This window comes from Mustela nivalis (genome assembly GCF_964662115.1).
Source record: "Mustela nivalis genome assembly, chromosome: 7".
In the NCBI taxonomy this organism is placed as follows: Eukaryota; Metazoa; Chordata; class Mammalia; order Carnivora; family Mustelidae; genus Mustela; species Mustela nivalis.
The window spans coordinates 131099833-131123558 of NC_139026.1; the positions used below are offsets into that span (position 1 = coordinate 131099833).

At 43.4% G+C, this 23726-nt stretch overlaps 1 protein-coding gene across 1 annotated transcript in view; it reads right to left on the reverse strand.

Moving 5' to 3' along the window:
• Positions 1-22871, reverse strand: part of PIP4K2A (phosphatidylinositol-5-phosphate 4-kinase type 2 alpha) — a 177816-nt gene extending 154945 nt beyond the window's left edge. The window contains exon 1 of the mRNA XM_082742135.1: positions 22470-22871. Within this exon, the coding sequence (XP_082598261.1) occupies positions 22470-22613 (144 nt within the window). The 5' untranslated portion in view covers positions 22614-22871. The remainder of the gene's footprint in view (positions 1-22469) is intronic.
• Between the last annotated feature and the right edge of the window lie 855 nt (positions 22872-23726).

Sequence of the window (23726 nt, forward strand, 5' to 3'; positions counted from 1 at the left end):
GCCTTTCCAGATACCACTGCTTCTTTCTGCTCTTCTGGATATGAAAAGCCCCAGATTTATTCTTATTCCCTCGTTCCTTATCCTCCTCTCAGGATTACTGATTTCCATCCCAGTAACATGTGTTCCATTATAAATGGATCCTCATACAAAAGCGGGGGGGGGGGGGGAATCCCCCCAGTTTTTACAAAACTTCCTGTGACTGAGTGATTAAAATTCTATTCCTTCCCTTTTCCTCATAAAACTTGAGTCTTTAATTATCATTTGTGTAAAAGAGAAATACTGTAATACTTAAAATCATTCATTACTTATGGATGCTCTACCTGACCTCACAAACGATGAGGTCGCTCCTCCATTACATTTCCAAAGTCTTCAGCTAGGAGCTCCTGAGAGACGGGGAACCTGCTTCTAGCAAATGTTGCACTGACAGGGCTTCAGTAAATGACTCTCAAGTACACAGTTCAGGGCAGCGCAACTTCTCAAAAATGAGCTTTCTTAATAACACTTCTAATAATCAGAGAACGGGAAGAGTTACAGAAAGCATCTCTAGACTAAAGTCAAAACTACATTCCTTGTCACTGCCACTCTGGACCATGTATCAGAACCCTGTTAATGGCTTACACAATAGAAAATAGTCCAAAACCTATACCAGATTGAGGACAAAGCATAGGGTAGAATATGCTCCTAAGTAAACATATTACAGAAGCTGTCTTCTGACTCTCCTATCATGAGTATAGCGGCTTGTTACCTTACCTAAACATTGTCTTCCCAACTCTATAGCCCCGAATCTGGGGACTTCGACTGAGTATTACAGTAAAATGCTTCTGAGACACACCCAGATCCTGCCTATGACCTTCCCCTCGACAGAGGTGGCCCTTTTTTATGAAGTCAGATTCTCCTTCTACCTAATAAAACACGGTCTTCACTACTTACATACCCAGGTACTAATTCTACAGCAGGTGAATTGTTCATTGTTTAGTCAACAATGCAGAAAACCCATCCGTTAGGGAATCAATAATCACCTCAATTCATCACCAAGCCAGACTGGAAAAATTGATTCTTGAAGTAATCATTTATTCAAGCTTTATCTCAGAAAAAGCCAGATTAGGAGAAGGCCACACTCCTGGGCTGTAGCATTCAGAGTTCCCAATCCTGGGTCCCATTTTTGCCCATGGCTTTCATGGAATTCAATAATGGTTATGCATCTCCAATCATTTTAATCCTCTGTTGGGGCCATTCATTTCACTGTGTATTGCCCTCTACAGCAAACCTCCCTCAGAACCAGGGAGTGAAAATGATATCAGTTTTTGTCCCCCCATGAGACAAGGATAGTTCAGTCACAGCTTTGTCACAGCTATTAAAAAATTCAAGTTCAAATGTCAATGTCTTAAACCAGGACCATGTACAATGTTACCGTAAATGTATATTTCCATCTTCTTCTTTACAATTTGATTTTTTTTTCTTTTTTTACCTTGTTTGTTGTTTTATTTTATGTATGCTTCTCGGTTAAGTCTCCAAGACTTTTGGAGAGGAGATGGGTCATAAGAATTTCATCTTCATCCCTAAAAGCAGAGAGATTCTCTGTTGCATCTTGATTCACTTAGAAGGCTACTCCTCAGGAAATGAGGCTGTACTTACGAGCACTCTTCACGTTTCAGTAATATCTAGATGAAGCATGTGTCTCTGATAAAAAGGAAGGAAAAAGAAAAAGATGATCCCAAGGCCATATGCTTGGAAAGCCAAAGAACAGAACAGAGAGATTTGCGAAGGAAATTAGTCTTGAGGAAGTCAGTTATCAACAGATCTCCACTAGTTTGTCCGGGGAGCCGTGGGTCATCCACACACTATCCAGAGGTGAAGTGAACTGAGCAGAAGAGCCCAGTGCTGGGTAGGGAAATGTATTTCTAGTCCTAACTGAAGATCATCTCTTTCTCTATGTCTGTATTTTCATGAGTAACATGGTTGGGGGTGGGGATCACAAGTAGCATCTGGTTCTACCCAGATTTTATGATTTCTTGAGATGGAATCTAAGAAATGAAGAGAACCTGATGAAAAGGTGCAAATCTGGAGTCACTCCACCACAGGCATACTGCTTGTAGAATCTTCTAGGGGGAGAGGGGAAGAGTGAGCAAGACAATCTGCTGGGTTTAGGAAGAAACTCAGAATGTCTATTTATAGTTATTTTTATCTTCGAAGGAAAGAAATGCAGCTATATCAACACCAGCACCCTCGTTTGGATTCACATGTCAGATGGTCTCCCGTCATCCATTCCATTTATTTATGGGAGGATGTCATCTATGGGGTATAAAACATAAAGCCTTTAAATAATGAGGTGGGAATGACCACAAAAATATTTTGCACCAATACAGAGGTGTTCTAGTTATCTCATGGCAAAATACATAAAAAGAATTGTCTTAAGGATGATTAACATATTTCTCTTTTAGGTAAATATAATCTGTTCTAAATTTACTGACCTCATCCATGATGACAAGTAGCTGCCAATAATGCGCTACCTGGCAGATTTTTAAAAAATAAATGTTACTTAGTTCCTTCAAGATAAAGATGAGGTTCTAAAATGTTCAAAAAATAACTGCTTTTTGGAAAGAAACTCATGTTATGGAGACAAAAATTTTAAAAGTGGGGTGCTTTTGTATTTACAGACAGCTTAGAAATAGTGTTCTATTTTTAAATTTTCAATGAATGTAAAAAGTTTAGTTCAACCCTCCACCATCCTTATTAATATAAACTGAAATATATTTTTTGAAAACTTAATGATATCAGGGGGAAAAAAAGGAAATTTACCAAATTTTAACCAAAAGTTCTGCATTCGTTTGAAAACGAGATTCGCAAGTCAATAAACTTAGCCAAAAATGAGATTCATCCATTTGGATCAATATATCTTCGTGAGGCAACTTTTTTTCTTTTTTAAGCTATTATAACTTTTCCCAAGCCATATAACAAAATCAGTTGAATGTAGAGCCAGACTTGCAAATCACCAAGTAAGTGTTCACAAATATTTTTAAAAACAATGATACAAATTCACCCACCAGCCTTCATTTAAACACACACACACACACAATATATTAAAACATTCTTAAGAAGAGCAAGATTTTATCTGTTAATAATAATCTTTAATGCAGCTTTAAACCTTATTTGTATTTTAGGGGCACATGGGTGGTTCAGTTGGTTAAGTATCCAAGTGTTGATTTTGGCTCAGGTCCTGATCTCAGGGTTATGGCATCTAGCCCTGCATGGGCCTCTGCGCTGGGAGTGGGGTCTGCTTAAGATTCTCTCTCTCTTCCTCTGCCCCCTTCCCATAGCACTCTGTGTCTTAAAAAAACAAAAACAAAAACAAAAACCCAAACAAACAAACAAAAAAACTTTGTTGTATTCTAAAATAAAGAAAATAATGTAGTAGTACAACATGAAATGTGTTAAGGATTTATATACTGAGGAAATATGCTCACATTTTTTTTTTTTTTTTTTTTACTAATGGGATACACAATAAAAACCTGGATACCTACAGGAAAATTAGTGGTAATCACTCCAGTTTATCTTTTTTCTCTAGCTCGCCAAAAGTAACTTTCAGAATCATTCACCACTTAATAGTTTCTCCCAATATAATCAATAATGCTTTATAATCAAGGGACTTCTTGGTACAGCTACCCAAAAGAAAAAAATCCTTTATATCAAGCAAATATATCTATTTCTGCCTTTCCAAATTCAGTATGTAAGAGTTTTTTTCCCACCTACCACACCTAAGAACATGTCTTGTTTTCCTAATTAGAAAGTACCGCCTGCTTAATATTAAAAAAAAAAAATCAAACTAAAAATCAAATTAAATTAAAATCAATTTAAATAAAATTAAAAAGATGTAAGTAAAAAGTAAAAAATCACTTATCACTCCCTCCTCTCCTCCTCCTCCTTAATTACTTTAAAACATGTAACATTTTCAAACACTGGCTATGTCTTCATTCAACCTATTACAGTTGCCCACAGCAGTTACACTGACGTCCATAAACCTGTTTAATAGCTACAATGTGTTTCAATATATAGATACATCATATTTCATTTAACCCAAACATCACACCAATAGAAATGTATATTATCTCCAATTTTTTTTTATTATAAGAAAACATCTATGTTTTGGTTTTGCTTTTTTTTTTTTAATTTTATTTATTTATTTGACAGACAGAGATCACAAGTAGGCAGAGAGGCAGGCAGAGAGAGAGGAAGGGAAGCAGGCTTCCTGCTGAGCAGAGAGCCCGATGCGGGGCTGATCCCAGGACCCCACTGGGATCATGACCTGAGCTGAAGTCAGAGGCTTTAACCCACTGAGCCACCCAGGCACCCCTGGTTTTGCTTTTTAAGGAAACAGGATAAAAAGGTCTCTCTTCAGTTGGTGTACCCAAGAGTTATAAGTAAATGTTTCCAGCTCAACTCTTATTTAGGACTATTCCACATGCCATCAGAACAGTCTTTTCTTCTTAAAATAATCAAACTGAAATGTGTTCTTCAACAGTCTCTTGTTTTAAAGGTTTAGAAACGGGAATACCTTTGTTCTGAAATAGTACTTGGCCACTCTGGTTAAGTGGAAAATGACTAATTCCATTCCAAATATTACTCTGTACTGAAGCTTTTTGAACTCTTGCAGAAATTTCTCACATAAGGAACCAAAGTACTTTCTTAAAGAAAGAAAGCATAAAAGATTTATATTCATAATTCTAAAAAAGTTCTTATTTTGAAATTAATGAAAAAGTACGTTTAGTTTATTCATACTAAAAAGTCACACTGGCTATGTTCTCACTCAACACCCTTCCCAAAGACTATTCAGAATGGTCTGTGACCTTTTTTTTTTCAAGATTTTATTTATTTATTTGACAGACAGAGAATCACAAGTAGGCAGAGAAGCAGGCAGAGAGAGAGGAGGAAGCAGGCTCCCCGCTGAGCAGAGAGCCAGATGCGGGGCTCGATCCCAGGACCCTGGGATCATGACCTGAGCCGAAGGCAAAGGCCACTGAGCCACCCAGGCACCCCTGGTCTGTGACTTTTAAACATGAATTAAGGAGACTTCCTTAACAAAATGCAATATTTTCTGCTTTTCACGTCAGTTAATATTTTAAAATAATAATAGGATAGGAATAATTCTCTATTAAGTAATCATCCAAGTTAAATATTATTACCAGCTTTTTATAAAAGGCCCTTAATTTTCTACTTAATTCAAGCTTTAAAAAGTAAAAATCAATTAAATTCCACTTTAAATGAAATGTATTATCCAGGGGCTAATTTTAAAGCCTGCATCCATTTGAAACAGTCAGTAATTTAGGCCTCCTGAAAACTGGCAACTGTAGTTACCCCTGTCACAATACAACACATCCACAGAAAGTAGAAATAACAGTTTATCTGGTTGACTGTGGTTTATAAGTATGACCTTTCATCTCTTTTTTTAAATTATTTAAAAAGATTTTATTTATTTATTTGACAACACAGAGATTATAAGTAGGCAGAGAGAAAGGCAGAGAGAGAGAGGGGGAAACAGGCTCCCTGCTGAGCCAAGAGCCCAATGTGGGGCTCGATCCCAGGACCCTGAGATTATGACCTGAGCCAAAGGCAGAGGCTTAACCCACTGAGCCACCAGGCACCCCATGACTTTTCACTTCTAAGAGTGTTCTGCATGTCCCTTCAATTTTCTTCGACGTTCTCAAGAATTCTTTCTCTTCAACAAAATGTTACTTTTAAGATCATGGAAAAGAGTTAAATGTTAAAATAGGTAATTTTATTTATTTATTTATTTATTTATTTATTATTTAAAGTAATCTCTACCCACAATGTGGGGCTCAAACTCAAGACCTTGAGATCAAGAGTCACATGCTCTTCCAACTGAGCCAGCCGGGAATTTTATTCATGAAAATACTCAATATACTTGTTCATGTCTGTTCGAAGGAAAAATTATGCTACTTTTCCTTTCAGAATACCTCCCCCACCTGGCCTTGCCGGGCTGCAAGATGTTTGTAAAGTCAGCACAGGTGACTGACATATTTACATCAGATAATGCTGAACGGAGGGGACAGTGCGCAGAATGGAGCTCCAAGCCAAGGACGGGACTACCAATGGGTGAAAACACTCACATACATACATGCTAATTACGGACTCCAGTGGGCATGTCGCCTTACATCTGAGGAACGCTGTTAACTGAATCGTCCACTGGTCAAGTCTCCAGTGAAGTGGTAAGATTAGGTAACCAACTACAGATTCCTAATATTCTGTCTGAAGACTTTAACCTGCCTGTACATGCTAGTGGGTTGGGAATAATAAAAGCTATGTAGAGTGTGGCCAGTTGAAGGGAGACAAACATAAACAGCTTCTGCGATCCAAGTCCTCTGCCTGAAAAATCACTACTATTCTCTCGACGCCCCCAACTGCCAGACCCTGGACTTGGGGAAAAGCACATAGGCGGTCTTGCAGCTTTTGTTTTTAAAAAAGGGAATTACCAAGTCCTCTGTTTCAACAAACCTGAGAATTCTAAACGTGAATGAAGAACGAGATTGGGCTGAATGACTCAGTGAAAAACAGCTCTCCGTAGAGGACAGAGCTCGCAGGAAGGCCGCGCATCCATCACCCAGACTAGACACCCCCGCACTGCACATATGCTCCACTGCCTAAAATGCCTCTCAACAGAGCTTTAAAAATACATATGAAGAAACGCCTATATTTTTATTCCAATCTTTGCCGTACAATTTAGGGATACGCAAACAGGAGATATGATTAAGAAGCTTTATACACTCACGTGGCCCTTTTTGAAAGCAATCTGGCAACAGGTAGAAGAGCCTTAACATATTCATACCCTCCGACCAAGTAATTCCTCAAAACGGGAATCTGTTCTAAGGAAATCAACCAAAAAAGGAAAATGTTTTCTATAGGAAGATGCGGACTGCTGCATTCTTTATGGTAGCAAAAAAATGGAACCAATGTATAAACTATTAAAACTTCATTAGACTATTAGGCGGTCATTAAAAATTATCATTGCGAGGCATACATAATGATATGAGGAAATATACAGACAATATAATCTCAATGAGATTTTAAAAGAGATTGAAAAACACACATCAAAACATTGACACTGATTGCCTCTGAATAGGATGATTATGGTAACTCTTTAATACATTTATTTCTATTTTTCAAGTTTTCTATACAGAGTACATACAATACACATATTATTATATAAAATAAGTATAGGGGAGAAAGGCAGACCTCCCTCAGTACTAATTAGAACTTAAATTCCTATGATATCATGAATGTCTCTAGTTCACCGACATAAACATGAGAGGGAAGTTTCATATAACACAAAATAAAAATGTTCACTATTGGCTGCTACTGGATCAAATCTTCACTGGCATGTTTTAAATATGCAAATATCTGATGCCAAAAGTGCAAGAGAAAAGTGAGGGAGACAAAAGGTTACCCTAGCTTCTCCTAACTTTTTTTTTTTTTCCACTTAAATTTGTTCCTGTCCTCCTACTTTGGCTCCACGTGCCAAAAAAAGTAAGTACCTTATGGGTGTATCATAATTGTTTCTGAACAGTTCTTTCCATGCCAAAGCATTTTGAACTTTTCATCTGTGTGCAGACAGAATCTAATTTATGAATGGATTGTGTTCCAAACACTCATTTGTAAGTTGGCTGTTTGTTTCTATGAGGAAACTTTTCCAAGCCATCATGTTAAAGTAAAATCCTGAAGTCTTGGTTCTATGAGGGAGGGGTCCATTGAAAAGAAAGATCCTTGTCAGGTTTGCAGGCACAGAAGAGAGCTAGAGCAAATTTTCAAAAAGGTAAAGTGGATCTGGAGCACACCGAGATAGGCCATCTTGGACCACGGAATCTCCAGGAGTCGGGGCAGACTCCGGAAAGAGACACGAACTCACGTGATACCTGGGAGTGGGAGACAGTGGGACACAGCAACATGGCCAGGCAGAAGAAGGACCACTAAGGAAATCTAAGAGGACCATAAAGAAATGATGTTTCTGCTGATTTAGATGTGTCTTCAAACTTTTTAAGCATATTTATGCCTGGTTATCCCCCGGAAGCAGAACAACACAATGACGATGACCGGGGATTCCAGCCTGGGCATGCAGCTACGGTCAGTACAAATGTTTCTATTAGAATGTCATAGGTATTCCTGAAAAACTAAGTTCTGTATACACACCAAAAACACAATGTAGGGAGACTGGTCAAAACTTACAGAACTCAGCACCAGAATGCTTTAAAAAAAAAAAAAAAAAAAATGCCGGCCACCTAGGTGGCTCAGTAGGTTAAGCGTCTGCCTTTGGCTTGGGTCATGATCCCAGAGTCCTGGGATCAAGCCCTGCGTTGAACTCCCCGCTCAACCAGGAGTCTGCTTCTCCCTCTCCTTCTAACTCTCTAACCCTCTCACTTGCTTTCTCTCTCAAATAAATAAATAAAATCCTTTTGAAAATAAATAAAATGTTAAATATATATATATGAGTCTTCAAAATTGTTTAATTCCAGTTAAATACAGAAAGGACTTTACCTTTAAAAGTACAATTGTGAAGATCACCCGATGGAAAGACTGTAAGAAACAACCAGGGCTTCCGAGTTATCAAGATTAGGATAAAATGCACAAAGAATGGAGAGAACCACAAAATTAGGACTTCTAAGAATGAGGTACCTGGCCCCCTGAGTCACGAGGAAGAACAGGCATGAAATGAGCAAGGTGCCCAGTCCTGCTGTCCTGCCTGAACTGCTGCCTCTGGCTGTTTGTTAGCAGACTTTGAATTGAGCTGCTGTTCCTGGGATGCAGCGATGTTCCAGGAACACTGTGTCTGTACTAATGTCCACATCATTCCCTATTTGTTCACCTTGTGTAAACCACTTCACATTATAGAAACACAACACACATGTCGCAGAAAAGACAGCATAATTATACGTTTGCCAAAGCGAATTCTAATCTGTAAGGGAACTTAGTAAATCCCATTTTCTTCTCTTTTGTCTAGGCTAAACACCTCCTGAATGCTTCGTCAAGGATGCCAGCATGCAGGAATTTGACAAGAGCAATTTTGGACGCGTGACCCGAGAAAAGCAGGGCAAAACAGGACAGTGGCTGGCACCTCCCCCGCCACCCCCCCCCCCCCGTGCCCCTCAGAAGATGAGCTCCCCCTCCTCTCCAGGAAAATCACAAAGCGGGCGCCTGTCTCCAGCTAGTGCAGCCCTCCGCCATGGTGTGCAGGCTGCGATGGGGTTTCAGCCCACACGTTCCCAGGCGCCTGGGCCTTCTGGGGCAGGCTGTGTGGTACGCAGGGCCCCAGAGGTCACTGGTGGGTTGTAACACAGAACACCTTCCTCAAAGTACAGGTTGAGAAAACATACAGAAAGCATGTTTATTACAACTATAGATAATACTCAGCTCTGAACTTCAGGGCACCAAGCCACTTGCGAACACGATTCTAATCCTCAAAAAACAAGCCTAAAGAAATCAAACTGAACAGAAATAATGTCAATAGAATTATAGGCAAAAGAATGGAAAACGAATAAAACCAGAAAAACAGACCACAGGAAGTATAATAGTACCTGGGGGGAAAAAAAAAAGGTTCAACGGTTCCTTAAAACTGACACCGGCCCTTCCTGCTTTTGTACCTGCTACTCGACCCTGCCTATTACCTGTTTCCTCCAGTCTCCTCACCAGATTCATTACAATTCACTCTTCAAGATTCAACCCAAAGAACACGAACTCCCCCTGGGGTGGTTTATCAATCTTTTTTTGTGTGTAATGTCGCTGCATAAAAGTTGGGAGGACTGGTGCCACTCAAGGCTTGACAGCTGGCACTGACCCTCTGCTCAAGTTCCACGGGCAAAACCAAGGCCACATGGCAGGAGGGCCTGCTCCTGTGGCCACAGCTGGCTGGATCTTATGGCCACCAACCCTCTTTTTGTCGCTCCTCCTTTCTTAAGAAAGCTGAAATGAGGATCTGAGTGGCTAATTGCCCCCCATCATGGACCCGGATCTGGGGGCAAGTAAGCTTAGAAGCTGTGTGGGGTCTACTTGCACAAAGCAGCTGAGAAAAGCCAAGGTGCCCAGAGAAAAGGTTCATGAAAAGTGATGCAAAGATCAGAAAGACAGTGAGGAAGGAAGTCACTTTGGGTCCCAGGCTATGTGAGGCTCAGGTGAGGGTCCTGCCTTTCTGCTCTAAGGGGAACCCAATAACCCTGTTTTTCCTTCAGCTGATCAGACTTTCCTGTCATTTGCCACCAAATAAACCTTGAATGAGGCACTCCTGTTCATTCACCAATGTACCACCTTGTTCACATAATCACTGCCTATCTTTCCTGTAAGATTATGAACTTTTTCATTTGTCTTTCTTATTAGGCCTCATTAAAGAAAATACCAAAAAATGCACACCAATGATAGGTTATTGGTAGTAGAACTTTATTAGATATGAAAATGACATTTTTTTTTACAAAATGAAGGACTAGTTAAAGTTGGAGCATTAAAACACACTTCAGGATTCCAGTCACATTCAGGACATCAAATGCCGAGTTATCGATCAAACGCCGGATTGACCTATACGTTAAAACATTTGTGAAAACTTCAAAATTGGAAATGTCATTTCCACTTATTAGTTACACAAGTGCCGCTAATACAGGCTCTTTTTGGCTAAGAGCCCAACAGATAATAACGGAACGGAGCAGGAAGGGCAAGAGAACTACTTAGGCAACCAAGCCAGGAAACCCAGAGCTGTCCTCCACTATCCCATCCCTCAAGCCGCCACCAAATCCAGCTGACTTCCAGAGCTTTCCTCAAGCAACCCGTTGTCTTTAGTGCCACTCCCAGAGGACAGCCCTGTCTCCCTGACGGTCCTTCCTCCGGTGGCCCCCAGGCCCTGACAGAGTGATCTGGCCCTGGGCCCACCACAGGCTCTGACCTGCTCCCCCTCACTCACCGCCGGCCATCCCTGTCTCCTGAGAAACTCTGAGGCTCAGCTCCATTTACACTAATAGAGTATCACTAAGTTATGCAGCTCTAAACATCCTGAATAAAATATTTTGTAAACATCTTCTTGAAGACATCAAAGCACCGAGGAGGCAGGAGTTAGCTCGGCAGAGGCGAAGTGAGAGCTGCAGCTTCCAGGGAAGCCACTCTACTTCAGCCCTCAGGGCTCTGATGCTCTTGAGATGGAGACAAACAGAAGTCAGAGCCTAGAGCTGACCCAAGCTGGGGGGTCTAAGAGGAAACCCTTTTTCCATGGGGCTAGAATCCAAAAGGGTCACACCCTCAGGGTAAGTACAAGCCAAAAATAAACCCATTCCTCCCCCTCCCCAGGGGCCTGCAGTCCAAATTTATATCACTGTGAGACTCAAAAAATCCCAAGCTATGAGTTTAGTTTCAAATGGCCTTGGTCTGTTGCACCCCTAGCCTCCCCTCTGCCAGATGGCAAAGACAAACAATCAGGACAAGAGGGCAAGAGGGACATACTTGAGCCCTAAGATTCAGAGAATCCTTCCCCAAGTAAAGTCCAAGGGGAAGCAGCGGCTTGTGGCCAACATAACCAGGCAAATACGGGAAAGAGGCGCTGGGACCACAAACCAGCAGAAATGTAACACAGCGGAACAGACCCCACAGAGATTCAGGATGTTGGGATTAGCACCATTTTTACATCAGTCACAGAATCTTAAACTTAATGTACGCCAAACTTCTGACCAGAAATAACACCGCAGTGCCCTTTTCTTCAATAATGTCTCAGACGTTTAGAAAGGCATTCATTGGCTTCATGTGTTCACTCGGTGGCCATGCAGCACCGTGATAGCCTGCGAGAAAAGGGGTTTCCTCACTCAAACTCCTCTGCGCTGTGCACAAGGCCAAATTCTTGCATGCCACTGCAGACAAAGCCCTTTCTCTGGCAATGGCTCACAGTTACCCCACACCTCTTATCACCGCCGTGCAGCAAGTTCCCCACTCCCCACTGCAGTGCCCAACCCGCCAGCCAGATGCTCTAAATATCAGGCTCGATCATAGAAGAAATGAATTTTACATGTGGGTGAAAATTTCCTGTGGAAGGCTCACAGTACACCAGCTGAGCACGAATGGCCTACGGTTTACGGACACCAGCTTTGTCCAGTCCTTTGATAGTGTTTATTGGGCACCTACTACATTCCAGCACTGCTCTAGGTACAGGGACACAGCTATAACTGAGACAGCCGCAGCTGCTGAGGAATTTAACATCCCAGTTGGGGGAAATAATCCATAAACATGGAGACAACTCAGTTTCCAATGGTGTGAAGTGTCACAGAGGAAACAACAGAAACACGAGTGGAGGGTTACTTTACAGGCAGTCGGAGAAGCCGTCCAAGAAGACAACCCTTTAGCTGAGAGACTAAAATGACAGCCACACAAAAACCTGAAGGAAGACCATTCCAAAGAGGAAAGTAAATGCAAAAGCTCTGTGTGTCTGCCCTGAGGTCAGCTTGTTTAAGGAACAGAGAAAGCCCAGTGTGCCTGGAATGAAGAAGTCATGAAGACAGTGGGAAACAATGAGGGCAAAGAAGGAAGCAGAGACCAGGCCAGCAAGACCTTGCAAGCCACAGAGAAGAAGAGCCTGGGGTTTGTGCACAATGCAACAGGAAGCCTCTGGAAGGTTTTCACCGAAGATGTGAAATGACAGGAAGATCACTCTGCTACCACTGTAGAGAATTTGGATGGAACCAGCATGAGGGGTGACTACGGGCAGACCTGCTGACCATGCTAGTGCTCTGGAGAAAGGGAATTCGTATGGGAAAGAGAGAAATATGCAGAAACGTGCAGGACTCAGAAATGGTAGTGGTGATAATGAGAAAAGAATCAAGGCCGGTGCCAAGGTTTTTGGCTTGAGCAGCTGGGGAGATGGTAGTCCATTCACGGACAGGGGAAGAAACTGGCGAAGGGCGTGACAGCAGGTGGGGCAGAAGGGCAGGAGGAGATGGAGAGCCCTGTCTGGGTCACATCTGAGATGTCTATTCGGTTTTGAGGGAAGAGATCTAATAGGAAATTGAATAGAAACCCAGCAGGGAATTCAGAGCTGAAGGTAAAAACTTCTCAGTCATCAGCATGAAATGCCAAGAGACTAACTAAGATGGTGTGGATAAAACATGCCTGGTTACAGACCACGATGCCGGAAAGAGCTCTGGGCTCTCCCACTTTTAGAGACGGGATAAAGGAGGAGGAACCTCGTATGGAAGGTCCCGAGGAAGGAGTGGGGGGTGAGGCAGGAGGAAAACAAGAGAAGACATGAAAAGGGGACCCCTGGATTTGAAAACAGGAGTGTCGCTTGTGCTGTGTGCTCGGAGCGGGCAGGATGAAAGCGAGGCTGCAGCTGGTTCAGGGAGAGAGGCGGGGAGAGAGCCCGCAGCTGCGGACGGACAACAGGAGGCAGGTGCAGTAGACGAGGCTTTTCAACTTCTGCTAGAAAAAGGAACGGAGAAGCAGAGTGGACACTAAAGTGAGGGTGTAATGCCAAAGGAGACTTCGGTGACTCTGGCTGTTTATTTTGTTTTTAAGGGGCGAGGCCCCAGCGCAGGGAGCGCTGTCCACTAGACAGTGCTGCAGGGCTGGCAATCGTCTACACCCTCGCTGTCCAGCTCCGGAGCTACTACCCGGGTGTGTGGCTGTTGGGCACTCGACATGAGACTGAACCTCATGATTCAGTTTTAATTCAGTAAAATGTCAATAGCTATGTGTGACAATGGCTTCCAAACTGGACTGTGCGGCCCTCCAGCACGTCTGGAGGTTCCTGGATTCAGCTGTCCATAAGTTAGCAGCATGCGTGGTGGGAAGTGGCTTCTGTTGGTCCAGTGTTTTCCTAAAGCATGAAAGGTTGCCAGATGGAAGAGGGCAAAGGGGCAAAACACTAGAGGAAGGTTTAAGGAGAAAGAAAAGGGTAAAAAATGGTTTCAAAGAGCGTATGTTATGATTTATGGTAAATCTTAAAGAGGCCCTCACCGAAACTGTTGTTAGGTTTTTCAGAGGCAAACAACTGGCTACTGGCCCTTTAAAATCTGACCTCCAACCACCTCTTCTACCATCTCCTAAACATTTCCCATGTCTATCTACCTCTGTGGTTTTCAATCTCGGTGGTTGCAGAAAGTTTGTCCCATCCATATTTGCCCTTTACACAGCATGTACTGGGTGCCCTCAATCAAAAATTTTTTAAAAGATGATGAGGAGAACAAAAACAAGTTGTTCTGGATGGAAGTGAGGTCGGGGCTCAATTCCCCCCACCAGCTCGATGCCCCCCACCCTCCCACAAGCTCAGCCCCCTCCTACCAGCTCAGTCCCCTCTCACTACCCTCTGAGGCACCTCCAAGGAAGCTCAGGGTTTGAAACCAAGTATTTGCCCTGGCCATGCTTCTCAAGCTGGCATGAGTTCACAAACCACCTGTCTTATTACACTGCACATTCCATCCTGGAAGGTCTGCAGAGAGAGGCCCACGATTCTCCGTCTAAGGCCACCATTCTGTAGATTACACTCTTGATGAGTGGCAAGGTCCTACACCACAGTCACACCAGACCACATACTATGTACTTTTAGCAGTTTGTTCCTTTGGCCATACATACCTATCCCTGCCTTCTCTAGAAGGGAAATTCTACCCTATCTTCAAGGCCCTCTGAATGTCAACTCCTCTTGAACTCTTCTTCCAAGAGTCCCGGGCACAAGTAATCGTGATCCAGGCCCTGCCTCCATCTCCTATCACGTTCCCTCTTTCTCACAGTGCTCCGGCCACACAGGCTTCCTTGCAGTTTCTAAGAGCCACCACTAGCTCTGGGCCTTTGCACAAGCTGTTCCTCCTACCTAAAATGCCCTTCCCCCAGATATCCCAACCCCTTTATCTCCTTCATCCTCCCTGTTTATAGTCTGACCCCAGCATTCCTAGACACACTATTATTTATACATAAAGTCTGCATCTATGTCTCTCTCCCCTGTAGTCATGATCAGCTGGAGGGCAGGGTCCACAATATATTCATTTTTGCATCCCAAGAGTTTCGCACAGTGACACGGAAGGAAGGAATGAAGGAAGGAAGCAAGGAAGGAAGTTAAAAAAGAAAGAAAGAAAGAGCTAACACAATGTACAACTAATGAATCTGAATGAAATTTTTGACACCTCAAACAACCTGATCTGTAGTGGAAGCATTAAAGATACAAGAAAGGCCATTATAACAAAATAGAGAAATTAAAGCAAGGGCACAAAGATAATTCTAAAAGGATTAATTTCCAATTCCAAGATGCTCAAGGATACAACTGCAGCCGTGACTTTGTATCTATGAACAATGTTCATGTAACATTAATTTAACATGCACTCTAATAATTGCTCACGTTTTCTCATTTAAAACACTTTTTAAAATGTATTAATGACTGCTAAAATTCATTAACAACTTACTATGTGCCAGCAACTCTTTAGGTATCTTACAAGTACAGACTCATCTCACCCATACAGCAAATCTCTGTACTAGATACTATTATTATCTCTTTTTACAAAGAAGGAACTGAGCGAGAGCCCAAATGACTTTGTCAAAGCCAACCAAACAGTGTGGCATCACGTCCAAGCTCTTAACCGACAGGTGAAAAACTGTATTCAAAGAATTGCTTTGAATGTAAAGGCTTATCTTTAGGTAGGTTACTGTCTTCAAAATCCCTACATTTTTCTTTAATAAGTTTTGTGTGTGTGTATACAAATACACACACACAAAATTATTATAATATGCATATATTATAATATACAAAATATATAATATATGCATTTTCTTCCCACATGCTTTGAATATATGCAATGACTTTCTTCCTATAAAGGAAAAACTGTTTTAAACACATATTAATAGGTAATACTCCATATTAATAGCTTACAGTCTGTCAAAGTATAGCTTTTAAGACTAAAGAAAAGAAGGGGAAGAATAGACTAAGGAAAGCACAGAAATGACTAACTCTGAGGCTGGCCCAGGCAGCCAAGTTCAATGGTTGTGGGTACAGGTCTGAATCCCACCACCTACTAGCACTGTGTGCTCAACAGGTATTAATTTCATCTGTGCACATTCCTGCTACGTATTATTCTTCCTGGCTGCTGCACACTCTCCCCCATTTCTCACCCCATACCCACTCCTACCTTATTCTTTCAAGAGTTCTCAATTAGGTTCCACACCTCCCAAGTGGTCCATGGACAGAATTCAGGGGATCCCTGAACTTGGTAACATGAAGCTTTACGTATTTTCATTTATTCATTCAAAAGCATTATTCTAGGAAGGGGACCACAGCCTTCACTAAACTGCCATAGGGGTACATGGCACAAATGTGGATAATAGTAGATACAGGGAAATAAGCTAGGAGGTATTTTTAACGTTTCAAAAAAGGTAACAAATCTGGTTAGGTTGGTAGAGATGAGAATGGAAAGTGATGGAGGTGAGGAAAATACCTTGGTAACCCTAAATAAAATGGCATGTTCCACCTTCCTTCTACTTCTAACCTTCTCAAAAGAAATGCTGTCTCTATTTCCATTCATTTGTTCTCTAACTCTTTAAGCTCGCACACACACACGCGTGCGTGCACACACACCAATCAGCCACTGTCAGGAAAAGTACATCCCTGAACATCATGGTCTCCGAAGCATTCATCTGCTGGCCTTCTTGCAGAGTTTGTCTTGTTTCCTGTTTCTTCTTCCTCCATCCCTCCCTCAAAGCCAGTTGTTTTCCTCGGAGACCTACTTTTACCCCCGTTTTTAGCAACCCAGCGTGGACAAGTCTCCATTCTCCATCTCAGCCTTAACCTTGCTCCTGAGCTATAATTCTACCTTCTAACACTCCCCACCCCCGTGGGCACTGTCCCTAGAATATCCATTCACCATCACCTGCAGATTAACACTTAATGTATTTAAGTAACCTCCAAGCCCAATATGAGGCTTGCACTCACAACCCTGAAATTAAGAGTCCCATGCTCTACCAACTGAGCCAGTCAGAAAATTTTTTTAACCTTTTTCAATACACAATTCCTTCTCCTAACTCTAAAAATGGAGTCACCATTCTCCCAAGGAGAGTCATCGCATGCAGTCAGGGGACAAATCCTGGGTATTTCTCTTTATTTTTAGCCCTATGGCCTTGCTACTCAACATGCGTCTCAAGAACCAGCACTGTCATCACCTATGAGCACAATAAATGCAGTCTTGGGGACCCACCCCCATACCCCAGGACCTGCTAAGTCAGAATCTGCATTCCTTAAAGTGTTCTCAAGTGATTCATACACATATTAAATTTTGAGAAGCACTTCTCTGGTGCTTATGAATATGTTAACAGCCTAACTGTATCTGAACTTGAACATTTTGGGGTATCAATTACTAACTCCCTATTATGTGCTAATTACAGTTCTAGACTTTAAATACATTATCTTACTTAACACCCAGAATAATCCTGTGATAGAATCATCATTGTTTCTATTTTCAGAATGAGTAAATTGAGGCTCAAGTGGATAAATCATCTGTTCAACGAGTCCATAATTGATGGAGGCAGGATTTGAACCTAATCTGTCTGACCACAAACCATTTTGCCAAATTGCACTAATTCCCTTAAATTCCAAAATTTGTATTTCAAAGGGTATGTTGGTCGAATTAATTACTCAGCTTGACTGCATTTTCTACTCAACTTAAGGTAGGTTTTGTTTATTACAGTTCTTGCTGAAAGTCTTTCTAAAGGCAGAGCAGACGATCCTGGTTTAGAAAGAGAAATTGCTGCCTTGCCACGGGCATCATTCTGAACACTCAAGTCCAGACTAAGGTATTTGGGAAATGGAGAAAATGTATTCTTTTCTCAGGATCTAATCCTAAGTGTGAAGGGGCATAAAACTGTTTCCTTAGTAATAAATGCTGTGTGTCTGCTTGGCATTCTTCTTTGCTCTACAGTAAAGGGAAGAAATAAAAATAGTCTGAGACTGAGGAGCCTGGGTGTCTAAGAGTCGGTTAATCAGCCAACTCTTGATTTCGGCTTAGGTCTTGATCTCAGGATCGTGAGTTCAAGCCCGGCATTGGAGCCTACTTAGAAACAAAAACAAAAACAGTGCAAGACTAGAGCTTGAATGAATGGTTTTTTTGGGTTCCATTCAATAAGCTTTATCTAATGTCTAGCTAATTACTATTTTAATTGCCTCATTATATCCCATTCAGTCAACATGTCACAGTCACTCATTTCGTTTTTAAACCTAGTTTCCTTCTTTCATTTTTTTCAATGCCCAAATATATAAATCCACAAACCTAAAAGATGTCACTAGTTCTCCAATATAGTATTTACCTAATTCAACTCCCAGGACTTGTTGAGAATATAACAAAAGCTACGATGCTCTACCCAGAAAACTGCACATTTGCCCAAACACACAAAACACAGCACCCAGACACCAAGACAAACACCCCAGCTCTACCACTAGGACAGATACCAGCCTTATAACAGCCTATCCAGGCCCCCTCCACTCTTATGGGAACTGTTCCAAAAGGCCAGAGCAGCTTCCACCTTTTCCTAACTGCTAGCCCAGGGCGATGCCAGATCAGTCAGAATCCCTCCATGGGATTTTTATAACTGAAGCAGAGACAGAAAGTCCCTTTTTTGGGGGGGTGGGGGGGAGAAAGTACAAAATGTGAAATTCAGGAACCATTAGTTTCCTGCCCTGTAGAGGAAACCAGTAAGCCTTGGGCACGGAGAAAGCCAAAATGGACAGACAAGTCCCGATAGCACCCAAGCACCTGGTTCCAATTACTGCTGAACCCAACCCTATTCCTGTTCTCTAGGTTTGGTTACTAATTGGTCCTTGCACAGGACAGACCTCCAAAACCCTCCTAACAAGTAAAGTTTTTGGCCAAGCTCATTCACATTTCTACAGCTTTCCACAAAAGGAATTTAACATTTATACTGACTACTTCTAAACGCTATATTTGTTTTCGACAAGTTTTATATCCTTTAATTTTTTTTCTATACAGATGAATTCCTTTAGATATTTAATTAGGTCTTTAAATACTAATTTCCAAAAGGCTCACATTTCACTCTCCATAAAAATCTTTTAGGATATCTCTTTAAAATAAGTCTTGGCTTCTCTCATGCTACATGCTCCACACACTATTAAAATATAATTTTAGAGAGCTAACTGCCTGATCATTTTTAGTTTAATTCCAAATGTAACAAGACAAAATTGCCTGCTTAAGTCGTCTTTTTTCCTTTATGTATTCAATTATATTCCCTGCTTAAAATACTTAAAATAAAAATTGGCTGGGATCCATTTACTGATGGGTGTTTTAAGTTAGAAAGCAGTAACATATCAAATTCACCACACAAAGTCAGGCTTATTCTTGTCATTGAGAGTTACCACCACAATGGACTTGGAAATTTCCACCTTAATTGCCAGTCTTTACATTTCAATTAAATAGACTTTAACTTCGTAGACTGCATTGCAGTCCAATTCGGATCAATCCAACAAACTCCTAGTTCACACCTCTCTTACAATCACCACAGATTTCTTCAAGTCACAGCCTTGAAAATTCCCTGAATGCCCCTGCATTTTCAAGGTTACAATAGTAATGCCACTTTTGTTCTATACCATTAACTACTGCTAGTCTACAGATCCTAACATAATGCTATGAACCCAGTGGACTATAAAAATGGTTGAATCTCGAAGTTAGAAAAATACTTGGAAATCATCCAGTCCAATCACCTTACTTTCATAGATGCAAACATCAATGCAAAAACTAGTTAGTTATCATGCCCAAGGTCAGCAGAATTAGAGAAAAAATTAAAACATATGTACATTGAGCATTTTACCAAAGTATGTAGGTTCCCAATCCCCATATAAGATGCCTCCATGATAAATATATATGAAGTTTTCCTTTAGTGCTACAAATGTACAGTTGTTGCTAAATATCCGTAAGACAAATTCAAATGAATTATAAAAGCATGAAATTGCTATATTCATAAGAAGTCTTTTCCCATTAATTGTGGTCACATTAAAAACTCAGGAGAAATCCTGATTTAAATGATCTGCTCTTTCTCTGCTAAGCTTTCTCAAATGTCCCTAACATACACAACAGTAAGCTTGCTCCTTCTTAATAATGCTGACGTAGTTTATTCTCATATTATACTGTAGACTTTGGTCATATTTGGTCAAGTTCATATAAAAATGTTTATCTAGTATTAAACTTTGTTACCTAAAATGAAATCCACCAGAAACACATGGCATCTTTTTTTTCCAGAAATAAAGAAAACAGACAATTTGAAAAAGAACGCTGTGAAACAGAACATTCTTATGTCAGTGAAGCCCTCAAAATAAAGATATTTGGATGAAAATATGGGCAGTTTTAGTCATCTTTTGCACAGTGACTGGTACTATTTGCCTACTACATCTTTGTTCGAAGAATAACATGGTTACATTACATACTAAGGAAACTTGAGTCCTTGGGAGGACTATACTGAGAATTGCTAACTTTTCTTGAAAGCGAAAGAAAATAACATAAAAGGTACCATCTACAAACTATACATTATATTTATAAGCCATAAGTAGTTTTGAAAATTCCAATTAGCAAGAAATTCTAAAACAAATGTAGCAATTCATAAACATAAGGTGCAGCATAAGTGGTTAAAAGAAAATATGCATAATTACAAGATTTTGTAAAGTAAACTGGAATTGAGACTAATCCCCAGAAAACACACTCTTTTTCCACATATTGTTGGCACTAATGCTTTACTACATTAAACGCTCACACACAAACTCACCTGACCAAAACAACAGAACTCTCAAGGAGATAAAAGCACGAATAAATATAGAACAATATTAATATTTTTGAAACAGCAACTAACATACATAATTTTTAAAGCTTAAAAGAATTAGACATAACTCTAAATTGTAGATTCATTATAGAGGGAAAATTCCATTTCACTTACTACAATGAAACTTCGGAGAGTTTAGGGGCATTAACATAGGCGCTTGTAAAAGCTCACGTTCCTAATTGCTAAAGAAGTTATCAGGAAGTTAAAAAGAACGTCAGTGGATTAGGCATTCATCTTCTTTCACACAACTCATTTTCTTAAACAACTCTTAAACACAATCATTTCATGCAAGCACAGTCAATCCTGATATGCTAGTTCACCTTTTCCCCAGCTCAGCCCGAGAAAGGAAAATACAAATATGATGCTTTTGAGCCATTTTAAACAACTTCCTTAAACTGAGAATGGTCTTCTGTCATTTCTATTATGCTGAAAAGGGCACACAGACATCCATAGAAATCAAAAGTACAGCAAGCAAGCTTACACTCTTCCTCACATGCTGACTGCAGTGGTAAGGTCATGGTCAAAATTCACAGGCTCATTTAAACTTTCATGGCTCAGCCAACAGCTCCTATCGTGTTTCCTGATCCTAAGGAGATTAAAACCGCAGGAGTTTCTCGCAGTAAGATCAGCAGGAGGCTATTTCGGACCCTCAAACCGCAGTCCGCAGAGTCCGCAGCGGCGCGTTTCCCACCACCTCCGGCTGTGTGTTAAGCTAACCTTTCAGTGCGTTCTCCTCCGGCCTTTTAAACAAACCCCCAAAACGGGTGCGGCCAACTCGAGACCGCTTTCTGTCCGCGCCCGCGGAGACCCCCTCCTGCTGTCATTCCCCAGGCCGCCTTTCCGCAGTCGGTGACTTCGGCCTGGCTCCCCAAGGTGGGGGAGGAGGTGTGGGGAGGAAGACTCCCCGCCAAGCAGCTCTTCAGCCCGCACAGCGGCAGGGTGATGCGGGAGAGGAGCAGAGGAAGATGCTAAACACCAGTGCCATATTTACATGAGCTTTTTCTTTGCCAAAAAGATTCCTTGTATCCAATGATATCGCCTTTAAAGGAAAAAAAGGACCGAAGCACTAAAGCCCTGACCACATCTCCCGATCTCCAGTATTCTCACCCCTCTTCCCCCGCGGGGAGGCTCCAGACGCTCCTAGCCTCGCACAGGTACACCTGCCAGCCAGCGGAGGACCCGACCGCCCCCGCCACCCGCGGGGAGCGATGTCCAAGACTCAGACCCCGGCAGCCCCCGCCTGGGATGACAGCCCAGGCGGAGCCGTGCCCCACACAAACTTCCCAGTTGCCCGGCTGCGAGGACCCGCCGACCGACGGACGAGCGCGCGGACGGGGGACCACACTGGTCCCCGCCGCAGGGTTCAACTGCAGATGGGACCCCTCGTCCTGCACCCGGCCCTAGGTCCAAACGGGGTTCAAGGGGCGCCCGGGGGACCCGGAGAGGCGGGCGCGCGCCGCGGGGATGGGGGCACCAAGGCGCCGCGGCGGGCGGACAACACCGGAGAGCGAGCAGCCGGAGGGCCGGGTCCCCGCTCCGGCTCCCCGCCCCGCAGCAGCTGCAGCAGAAGGAGGAGGGGAGCGAGGAGGAAGAGGAGGAGGAGGAGGAGGAGGAAAGGGACTGCGCGCCGCAGCCCGAGCCCTTACCGAGTGGTTTACCCCCCACATCAGGACGCTGAGCAGCGGATCGCTGGCCCGAAAGAGCTTCACTTTCTGCGCTACGAAGTGCTTCTTCTTGGTCTTGGTCTTGCTCGCCAAGACGGAAGACCCCAGGTTGCCGGGGGTCGCCATGGCCGCCGCCTCCGTCCCCTCCACCGCCGCGCTCCCGAGGCCGGGGACCCGCCCTCTCTACACGCCGGCCGGGGGAGGCAACCGCATCCCCCCGGCGGCGGCCCCGGCGCGCCGTGCCCGCTCCGCCCGCTTTGCCCGCTCGGCCCGACAGACGAGGGAGGCTGCGCTCTGCTCGCGCCCCGGCCCAGATCCCGCGCCCGCCGCGGCTCCGCGCTCAGCCCGCGGCTGGACCAGGCGCGCCGCGAGCGGCTTCCGCGTTGGGCGCCGGCGTCATGACGCAGGGGGCGGGCGGGGAGCAGCTGCGGCGCCGCCAGGCGGGGCGCGGCCGCGGGACCGTTAAGCTGCAGCCTAGCGCTCGGGCTCCGGCTCTGGCTCCGGCTCCGGCTCCGGCTGCGGCTGCGGCTCCGCGGCGGTCCGGCCGCCCCCGGTGTGCCCGCGAACTCCAGGCGGCCGCTCCGGTCCCGCTGAAGAGGCAGGCGAGGAGCGGGAGGCCTCGGGCTGGGCAACCCCCTTTGCGCCCCAGGGAGAAAGGGAGGAGGAAGGACCGAAGAGTGCGGAGAACCGAGAAGAGGAGCCCCCAGAGGCGGCGGTGGGGCGAAGGAATGAGGCTCAGGGAACCGCCACTTAGCGTTGCCAGGAGTCCGATATGCTGCGTGGAGACCGGGGCTTCCCTAGCAGCAAGGGAAAGGACCTGGGCACGTCGTTGGCCACCTCCCAGAGTGACACTGACGTGAAGTTACACTCCTATTGTGCCTTTAACTTTCGGGCCTTTTATACACTGGACTGCAGACCTCTGCCCTGTCTGAGTCCTGCAGAAGGGAGACACCCACCCACCACACTGGCTGTCTTTCCTACCCCCACCACCGGGCAAGACCCTGGATTTCTGGTTCACAGCCCGTGATTTCGCCTGGAGACTCATGCCCCAAACTGCACCTTCTACTTCAGCTCCTCGGCAAGGTCCCTTACATTTCTTCCATTTATCCATTCCACTCACCTTCTACGGATGCCTGTTTATCGTCTTCATCCATGTACACCTTAATGCTGGGAATAAATGACCCACCTCAGGAAGCTGCCGTTACAAGTGTGTCTAAACCCAGTGCTGTCCCCAAACCT